Below are 10,528 nucleotides of genomic sequence, written 5' to 3'. Positions count from 1 at the left end.
AGAAGAGGTAAATTATACTAAGCAAATCTTGTATGATGAACTCGACCAAGAAAACATGTGAGGGTGCTTTAAACTTGAGATCCTCATTTGAGAAATCACATGCTCAATCAACTCAGTCACCCTTACAAGTATCATTTCTCCAAGAAAGTTTAAAATCATATAAAATACGGAGAATTTCTTAGACAATGAAATCTAAAAATGAGCTAGACGTAAATCAATATTCAACTATCGATTCATTAACTCATAAAAAAATTCCTTTATTTGATAAAAACAATCATTTTCTTTGTGACAACTAGGGAATGTAGACATAGATATGGACATATTTTGCTTTGTATGTTTTTGCAATTTTGTGTTTGGCTCCTCGAATATTATGGGAGAAATAGGTGACTAATTAAAGGGTAGGCCTTAATCAACTATTCAAATTATATTATTTATGTTTCACTTTTTCATTATTTTTGTAGACCGTAAGGATAAGGTGGATTTATATTATTTCTTTTTCAACTCTGCAGGGTCGTATTTCTTTACAAATTTGTTTTAGAAATCATTATTTTTACCTATGAGAGATTTGAATATAATACTAGAGATGAAAATAATATCTTTTTTTTTTTTTGCAATCCAAAATTGTAAGTGGTCACAAAAGATAATGTATATATCTTCAAATATGGTATTCTTGACAAAAAAGATTGGTCGGAATCTATTAGTAACCTCTTGTTTGACTATAGATTTTGGGGTTACATTTTTAAAAAGAAAAAATAAAACATTGTTTGTTCATGAAATTTGATTAGTTTTTAAAGATATGTCTTTAAATTTTTTTTGCATGTCCAAATACATTTCAAATTTCAAAAGTATATTTCAACAATCTTCAATTTTTTTTTTTTTTCAAGTTTCAACTAAATTTATGGTCATTGGCCAAACGTTGGCTAAGTAAACGACACATGAACGTATTATCATCCTAATTTAATATAATTATTTATTTTGAAGCACAATTTGGACTTACTCCTCACCTAATTAATCAAATTTCCTAATTATGTTTTGGTCTAAATATAATAGGATAAAGAAAAGTTTTTTTTTTTTTTTTGGTGAAAGATGTGATTGGCTATGGGGGAGGGCATGCATGTGAACCCATACAAGTTTGTCAACTAATATTAATATTATCAAATGAAAGCAACAAGAGGATGTTCATGTTTGTTTCTACAAATTTGATGATGTTTGTGGTTGACCAACTAACACTATCCCACGTAGGGATAAATAAATCATGTAGTGGGATGTTCTACTTTGGTCTCATAATAGAGGGGAGAAGCAACAAGATTTTTTTGAAAATAATGTTAATTAGTGATATGAATTCAGAATTTTTGTTTAAAGAGTTTAAGAATATAATAAAAAGAAATACACAAAGAAGTTAAAGAATTTCAATATATACTATATATACAAAATATAATAATTTAATCTTGTGTATATAATATAATTTTTGTTCAAACCCTTCTTGTCCCTTTTCTTTAATTTTCTATGGAGTCCAAGCTCCAACAACTTCTTCGTAAGTGAGATGAGGTATTTCTTTTAATTTGAATAGGGGGTCGTCCTTTTTGCAATTGCGGTAACCCCAACTTTGATTATAGTCGGTTTATGCCCATAAACTTATTCTGCTATCTGCATTCACTATTAAACCTACGCCCGTCCATTCTCCTTTGTGTGTTTATGTGTGTGTGTTAACCAACGCTTAACACATTATTTCAAGATGATACTTTCCTACTTAATAATGTTATTAGCAATTTTTTGTAAGTATTTGTTCAAGAATTATTTTACTCTTCAATTAAAAAAAAACATTTTTCAGTAAAATAAGTCATCTTGTCCGGATACCAAGTAACAAAGTAAGATTTTTGTTAATACGAGGAAGATAATATAGTCCATAAATGGAATGTACAAAGTATTATTTTACTCTATACTTTAGGGAACATAAATTCACCATTTCTAGGGGGACTCAACTCTCTTTTAGGAAACATTTTATCATGTAATATCAGCCTTTTAAGGAAAATTATTTGCTTTCTTATTCCAAGATTTATTTTTTTCCTTCATTCGATATTTGGTACTTGTTTTAAGGTCACAATCAGTGGTGTAGCTACATAGTTGTCAGGATATCTAATTGAACACCCTTTATCGGAAAAAAAATATATATAAATAAAATGATACATAAAATTATTAAATAACATATTTTGGATATTCTTAACACAACAAGTTATTATAGTCCAGTGGTTTCAGATGCTTGGAATGAGGTAGTGCTTGCGTTCAAATCTCAGTAGTTCTACTTTTTGAAAAAAGTTTTTGTTGTGCTATTTTTGGACACCATGTGTGAAATTCCTGACTTTGCTACTGATCACAATTAATCTAAATTCGTGGGCATAATATTCATTTAAAAGAAAAATATTTTCTGCTAATTCGAAACATTTGAATAAGAATAAAAAAATCTTATTCGTTTCACCGACCATCTCAAGGGAGAGTGGAGATCCACTAATTTTGAACATATAGTATATTAGTCTGAAATGGAAATGTATGTTAGATTGTAAACTAAATGGGACTTCCAATGGCCAGATTCAGATTCTGTGTTTCTAGTCTGTCCAATTTCCAGTTGCTATCCAGCATATACACCATTTATTTACTTTTTTTTTATTTGGGGGAGACGTTTGGAATAATATTTATTAGCATGATTTATTGACGTTGAAATCAATATTATAGTAATAGATGCATAATATGTGTTTATATGATTTGGGGGGGGGGGGGGGGGGGGGGACATTTTAGATAATTTTTTATTCACAATTATATCAATAATATGATAATAGATGCATAACATGTGTTTATAAGTTATCAAGATTGAATAAAAGAGTCAACTTGTGTTTTAACATTTCATAATTAGGGGTAGTTTGGTTGCTAATTTAATTTGGAAGTGAGTTTTGTGAAAAAGAGGATTGTCTTGGGAAGAAGATATTAAAATCACTTTGAACAAGGTTAGGTGTATAATAAGTCGCTAAAATAGTTTAAATGTGTATTCAATTTTTCGAAACAAGTTTGAGATGAATTATATGCCTTTTCCTTATTAATGATAAATTATGTGTAAGTACTATCATATTTGTTGTTGATTAGGAGGTACATTATATACTTGTATAAAATTAATATGGAATATGATTTGCAATTTAGAAAAACCACATAATTATTACATGTATAATAAATTATGAGGAAATATATGTATTATTTTATGCCAAACAAAATGTGGAACAATTAAATTCTGTGTAATCAATATATAGATTTTCTCATAACTAATTCATGCATTATTAATACCTGCATAACTCCAACCAGTTATCTACCTTGCTAAAGGGTCATTCGATAGTTGACTAGAGTTATACTGATATTAATTATGTATGATAGAAGTTGAAATAACTAATATATGAATCTAAACTCTTCATAAAATAATATATAAAATTTCGTTATAATTAATATATGCACTATTAATACATGTATAACTTTGAGTTACTGGTGTTTAACTGCAACCACTCAACATTATGTTAGATAATAATAGAATAATCGTTGGAATAACTTTTTGGTCATGTATAAAATAATAAATATTATTACTTGGAGGAGTTGAACTAATTTCATTTGATAGTTAAATATTAGAACTCTTTAATTGGCACAGGTATTCTTAGGTGGATTGGTTTTTGCCTTTTGGATGTTCAAGAACAGATGAAAACTTTAATTTGCATTTTAAAGTTGAGATAAGTATTGAAAAACGCTATCGATAGACTTTGAATCGCCTTTCTATTTGATTATCGGAACACTGAACGATGTATCGGGCTATGTGTGCCTTGTATCAACAAAGATAATGTATCGGGACGCGATGTATTGGAACGTTGAGTGATGGATCCAAAACCCTTAAATTTTAAGGGACCCTTCGGGGTGGCCCAGTGGTTTGGGCTTGGGACTTCGATGTTGGAGGTCTCAAGTTCGAAACCCCTTGCCAGTGAAAGCAAGGGGTTTGCCTTCTGGGTCGAGCTCATCGCACCGGGCTTGCCTAGTGCGGATTACCTCTCCTATGTGGTTTGCGAGCTATTGCATAGGAGCGGGGGTTTTATCCTCTGCGCACCCAAAGGGTAGCGGTTGCGGGTTTCCCTTGTCATCAAAAAAAAAAAACCTTAAATTTTAGGGGATTTTTGTAATTTGAAAAAGAGTAGGAATAAAATGTAATTAGTTCTTAACACTAATTGACTATGAGATTTGTGTAATTTTTACAAAAATAAAAATTAACCAGAAATTTTCGATGGGCCAACTATTGGTAGCAGATATGGGCTTTCTATTGAAGATTTGGTCCATTCCATCTAAGACAGCTCTCTCTTGACTACGTACTTGTTTATACTTATGTAAATTACTTTATTTACTACTATTGACGTCTCATTTTATAGGAGTTACTTTGATTTGACACGAAATTTAAGAATTTTTTTTTTTTGAAATTTGTAATTTAAAATAAATAATAGATATTTGTGTAACTATAAATCACTTTATCAAGAATAAAATGAACATTTTTAATGTTGAGTTGTTACTTAATTTAGAAATGTGTCATTCTTTTTTTAACCAACTAAAAAAAATAATTCATAGGAACTGGGATAAAGAGAGTATAAAATAGGGGATTAGAGCACTTTTATTTATTAAATTGCAACTTGTCTTCATCAACTATGACTCATCTTTTTTATTTTTCTGGACATTTTTTTTTTATTATTATTAATAGACGATAGTGATATATAACAATTCAAACAAACCTTTATACCTACATTATCACTATATAATATTGTATGAAATATGAATCGTGTCATTCAATAACATTACGATTTTAATAAGATCATTATTAAAATAAAACTTGTATACATTCGATCAATGATACAACCCTTTCGAATAAAATTAGATTCCTATAAAAGTATTCAAGCTTTATCGAAATTCAATTATCATAGTACAAATAATCTAAATAACAAAATTCATAAAGATTGTTCAAAGGAATTTTGAAAATAATTTACATACATTAAAAGATCCTAAAATGAAGAAATTTCGAATATCTATTTAGTATTTTAAAAAATCCTCTTTTTCCAGGAACTTTCTTTTGTCACTTCCTTCCTAATTGGATGATTCTGGAATCTTGATAAAGGCGATGCTAAATTTATCTGAATTCAATATTTTTAAACTAATAAATTTATGCATAGTAAACTCATTAAAACTATAATAAATTATCAATTTGAAACTTATAACTCAAAAGAATACGACGAGTTCAATAATAAAAATTGAACTCGTACAGATTAAAATTCTGGATCCGTCTCGTATTCCAAAATATATCAGTCATATCTAATCTGTTACACCTAACGTGGCGAATTTGTATTGGCTCTAATCTGCCAGCAATTGGATCACTCCACTTCACATGCAAACTAGTTAGATAACGCTTTTGGGTCCCACTTTTAGCTGACGTGTCACCTCCACGTCAGCTAAACCCATACATAAAATGCCACGTCATACCAAAAAGTTCATTGCCATTAGCCACTTTCTATTTTATTATTTTTTGTCTTTTTAGAAAAGTAGATAACAAGAAGAACTTCATGAAAAGTACATCAAGAGAAGTGTTTATAATATGATAGGATATATATTCTTGTGACTCTCAAAAAATCACTTTTTTTTTTCTCAAGAAATTTTCTAATTTTTTTTTTGTTGATTCAAGAAAGTTGACTTCTTGGAAGACATTAATCACAGGTTCATTACTTTAATTTAAATTAATTTCTGTACTTTTGTTTTTACTAGTTATGTGATTATAGTAGAATTTTAGATGTCTAGACAACAATTGTTGTCAAGTAAATTGATGTTACTACTAAGCTATATGTTGTTCGGACTGTTCAAAAATATGACTGAGTGCGTGTTGGATCCTTTAAAAGTAATTTATTTTTGGAGGATCTGACACGGGGTCTGAGTAATATAGCTACTAAGTATTGGTTTTGTTAACATATAATGGAATTTTGTTTCTTGTTATTTCATTTGAGGAGTTTTTGAATTTTTTGAAATGTGTAGTAGGATAGTTTTACTATTGGAGAGCTAATCTTGCTCGGACTCTTTGAAATATTGTTGGATCCTCTAAAAGTAGTGCATTTTTAGAGAATTCGATACGGGGGAGGCAGAGGGGGTGCAAAGGGGTCCAATTGAACCATCTTAGTTGAAATATTATACTATGGAAATAGAGTAATTCTTTTTTTTTTTTGTATATATATTTAAATTGTTGAATCCCCTTGTTTGAATATCGGCTCCTCGATTAACGGGTGAAACAACATATTTGGAGAGTCAGACCAACATAACTAGAGAGTGAATAGTTTGATTATGCTTTGTGAAAAAGTGAATTGCTTAATTTAGGTATAATGTGTGTTCCACTACTAGATTATGGTCAAGTGAATTAGGCACAAATCCCTAGAAGTTTGGTACAAGTAGCTATTAGGGATTTACATTTATCACTGAAAATTTTAGTTGGTAAGAATAGAAAACTATTTCAATTGTTGTTTGAGTTTAGTGATTCTGAGAAATTTTGTGATAAAGATCTAGTACAGAGGTGGATCCAGGATTTAAATTATGGGTCAAATCTTATATTTCTTGATATTTTTGTAGGTTTTCCCTTTTCTTAGAGTTTAGTATTATTAGTTTCTTTCCCTTGTTTTTAGATTTCTATCACTACTTCTTGTTATATTTGATTATCTTGTTGTGGTGTTTGTTTGGTGTTATTGCCTCTTTTTCACTGTTTGTTCAGTCAAGGGTCTTTCGGAAACAACCTCTCTACACTCTAGAAGGTGGAGGTAAGGTTTGCGTACATCCTATCCTCCCCAGACTCCACTTGTGTGATTAGACTGGGTTTGTTGTTGCTGTTGTTGTTATCTGTACACCGTGTCAAAAGTTATGAGTTCAAATGAACTTGTAGCCGATTTAGCCTTACTATGAACTGAAATTTATTCATTTTACTTCCTATAACTACATTATGGCTTAGATGTGCAGAACTGTTTCGAGGGTTGTTCGAATTTGTAAAGATGGAAATGGAGAAAGCATGTGAATTTTGCATGTTATTGAAGCCAGTGGTGTATTGTGAAGCTGATGCAGCACACCTTTGTTTATCTTGTGATGCTAAGGTTCATTCAGCTAATGCCCTCTCTAATCGGCATCCTCGTACTCTTGTCTGTGAGTGCTGTGGACACAACCCTGCTTATATTCGATGTTCTGATCATCAATCGTTCATGTGTCGTGACTGTGACCGATGCCATCATGATCTCTCTTCTCAGCACCAGAGAAAAGTGATCACTAGTTACATGGGGTCTCCTTCTGCTAAGGATTTGGCAGCATTATGGGGATTTGGCTTGAAAGATTTGGAAAATGTCACTCCACCAGATCAGTTCATCTCAACATCGAATGGTAAAGCGAATGGAGCTAAGGTCACTCCAAAAAAATTTAAACGGTCTCACTCGTCACCGGGGGGGTCTTCCTTAGCTTCTGAACTTGACTTCACAGGTCTTGTTGTTTCTCCAGAATCAGAAGTGGGATCAACTAGTTACTACACTAAGGTTTGATAGTAGTAACCAAATGCCTATTGTTATATAGCTTTTTCCTGAGATCCTGACTTGACATGTTGCAGAATTCATCGTTCTTGATCTTTTTTTCTGTAATATCTCATAAAAAGTTGATGATTTCGGATGAAGTGCTTCCCGGAATGATTCTGAATACTAGTATATCTTGTATCAGTCATGCAGATACTGTTGAGATGGATTTGAGTTTGATTAATAAGGACGTCTATGTTACCGTAGTTTGATGATAGAACGGATGATTTTAACGCAGTTAATTAATCTTATTAGTAATGGCTACGCGATGTAGGCTCTCCTGAGGGATAAATCCTTGTATATACTGTAGATTGTAACAACAAGTGAACTTACCGTATAACTTACTGTCTCAGGTTCTTTATTATGTTCTTTCCAAGTCATGTATGATATACTTACCTCTACGGTTACTTGCTTCATTGGTTTAGGTGTTAAGCTTGCGTAAACGGAGGGAGAATACTTCTCTTATTCTACAGCAGATTCTTGACTTGGAAAGACTTCAGCTTACTGAGGGCAGTAACAATTTAACAAGTGGAGAAAGTCGAAATAATGTTTCTTCATTGAAAAATTGTACATCATGGAATATGCATAACAAATTTGATTGCTTGCAGAGTTCACTTGATCTTGGCACTGAACTTCAGGATTGGGGCAGTACTCATGAAAGTCCAGTTGCTGAATCGTTTCCATTACCGTTGCCAGATGGTGATTCGTTCTGGGAATGTAAAAGTCCGGTTCAGAGTAGTCAGGTCTGCTGCTACTCTCTGTCATTCTCTCTGTTATCCTACTTCACACGTTTAACGTTTCATTTGCATACTCCATGAAACATTCATGGCTCAAATTGGAGCAGTAACACGAATATTTAAAAGTTTCTTCCCAAGAAAGCATTGCCATATAACTTGTTCTTCAATTTCGGCAATCACCTGTGTTTTTTGTGTCCCGGTTATTGCATAATTTCGTGGTTGTTGTTACTGTTCTTTCTTCTGTCTATTCTGTTATGCTCTCCATTTCACATTATTTCGTTGTTGTTATTGCTCCTATATCTGTTTCCCCTTTTTCAAACTGTTTGGAATGCTTTATTTAAGCCGAGGAGGGTCTATCAGAAACAACCTCTCTATCTCTACGAGGTAGAGGTAAGGCCGGCGTACACCTCCCCAGATCCCATGCTTCCCTAGGATTGAACCTATACAAAAGATAGTATTTTGTCTACGGGAAGATTGTAGCCTTAGGTTGTCAAAGTTGACAGGAACATGAAATGCACATGCAAATCTGAAAGTAAGGTATAGTTGATTCCCACATACGTAACGTGTTTTCACCCTTCTGATCATGTAACTAGACTATAATTCATCTTCTTTCGTTATCAAGCTGAAGATATCATTTCTGTTGTTTCCTTGATTGTTAAAGTCCTACCTGGTATATAGTTGCCAGCAAAGTTTTTGCTGCATGATCTCCCTGTCTGTAGTTAATCCTCTCGCGCTTCTTTATATTTTTCCGTCTGTTTAGATAATGTTGGCAATTTGACCGAATAGATGTAAGGAATACTGTTGTACTGGCATTTTCCGCGTTGATTTATGAAGTATGAGCTTGATCATTATATGAATTCTGCAGCTTTGGCCTCAAAATCTGCAAGATCTAGGAGCTTATGCTGAACTAGAATGTTTCGATAATTCCAATATGCCTGATGTTGATTTGACCTTCCAAAACTTTGAAGAACTCTTCGGTGAGGAACAGGATCTGAACGTCACTCTTCTCGAGGAGGATATGACATGCTCATCTATGGAGAATGATTCATCGATCGATAGATCAGATTACAGCTATGTTAAGAAGGTTGAGGTCTTCATAGTTTTGCCTTACTTACAACATATGTTTTACTTAGTCATGTTATTAGAAGTTTCTTTTACTGATGACAGGACATATCAACAGCTTCATCGGTCCGTGCAGGACATTCAACTCACTTTGGCCAAGGCTACGGTGAGCACATTCCCACGATCAAGGACTGTCCTCCGCCTATAAGAACAAACTTTTCCTCCTTGTCCTTCTCAGCATCAAGGCTGAGCAGTGAAAGCAGTGGTAACGAGTACGTGGATTCACCTGCTGCCAACGATCAGGAGGTTTCATGTAACTCACAGATGGACAGTAAAGAGAATCTATTAGCAATGCAGAAAGAAAAAAAGAAGGCTAGGCTGTAAGTACAAGTCTCTTTCTTGGTGTTATATTAGTCCACAAATGATTTAGTCATTGTCCATTTGTTGTTTGAGAGCTCTGTTATCGCGTGTTTTAGTTCTGTATTCAGGTATGAGAAACAAGCTCGGAATACACCTCGAAGAGCTAGGACTAACTTAAAAAAGCAGCCGATAAGAGGGCAGGTCCTGAAGGCACATTGTTATGAATCAGATGAACTTAATATGTCACGAAGCTTTTAAAAGTCGCGATGGTTGAATGTGTGAGACTTGTGTACATACCATTAAGCATCACTCAGTAACTCAAGAATATCGTTACGAACATCTTGTGTATGTCTCTCCTGTTAATTCTTTCTTCTTTACATTGTGTAATGCCTAATTTTGTATTCTCACAGAAAATGGGATGATAGGTTTCATCCTGGCTTTTTTTTTATGTTTGTGGACTGTTGTTATCATTCTCTTCAAGACATTTTTATGTCATTTGCCATTATTTCTCTTATGCTCAAATTATAAGCAGACCGACAGTCCATTCCCCAACCAATGTGGGACTCTAACCTACTAATAACACCCTTGTCAAACCCAGAGTTAACCGGAGCGTGGACCGGGAGCACAATGCATACCTTTATAAGAAACAACACAATGGAGACAAAAGGAAGAGTTGTACCAAAAATGTCTGTTCCTTTCTATAACCTATTCTCTCAGTAGATTAAT

General features: G+C 33.0%; 1 protein-coding gene across 5 annotated transcripts; it reads left to right on the top strand.

The window, feature by feature from the left end:
- Positions 1-5,628: 5,628 nt before the first annotated feature.
- On the top strand, positions 5,629-10,306 carry LOC125856674 (putative zinc finger protein At1g68190). Of its 5 annotated transcripts, none has more exons than XM_049536270.1 (7): positions 5,629-5,772; positions 7,043-7,610; positions 8,069-8,386; positions 9,246-9,464; positions 9,548-9,773; positions 9,804-9,822; positions 9,931-10,306. In XM_049536270.1, exons 2-7 carry the CDS (start codon positions 7,083-7,085, stop codon positions 10,058-10,060), a joined length of 1,440 nt encoding a protein of 479 aa, XP_049392227.1. In that variant the 5' UTR covers positions 5,629-5,772; positions 7,043-7,082; the 3' UTR covers positions 10,061-10,306. The 5 variants fall into 5 exon arrangements, with proteins under 5 accessions (XP_049392227.1, XP_049392226.1, XP_049392224.1 ...); XM_049536269.1 differs by having other exon boundaries at positions 9,919-10,306; XM_049536267.1 differs by having other exon boundaries at positions 9,548-9,822.
- The last annotated feature ends 222 nt before the right edge of the window (positions 10,307-10,528 follow it).

The sequence above is a fragment of the Solanum stenotomum genome, chromosome 2 (genome assembly GCF_019186545.1).
Source record: "Solanum stenotomum isolate F172 chromosome 2, ASM1918654v1, whole genome shotgun sequence".
NCBI lineage: Eukaryota > Viridiplantae > Streptophyta > Magnoliopsida > Solanales > Solanaceae > Solanum > Solanum stenotomum.
Note: the sequence above shows the minus strand (reverse complement) of the source record. Positions and strands in the feature narration are given on the sequence as shown.

Bases quoted from the DNA above. Each gene is read 5' to 3' on its own strand.
- LOC125856674 (XM_049536266.1), top strand. From the start codon at position 7,083: ATGGAAATGGAGAAAGCATGTGAATTTTGCATGTTATTGAAGCCAGTG. The intron at 9,465-9,547 runs GTTGAGGTCTTC...TACTGATGACAG, and splicing joins ATTACAGCTATGTTAAGAAG to GACATATCAACAGCTTCATC. The intron at 9,823-9,918 runs GTAAGTACAAGT...CGCGTGTTTTAG, and splicing joins GAAAAAAAGAAGGCTAGGCT to TTCTGTATTCAGGTATGAGA.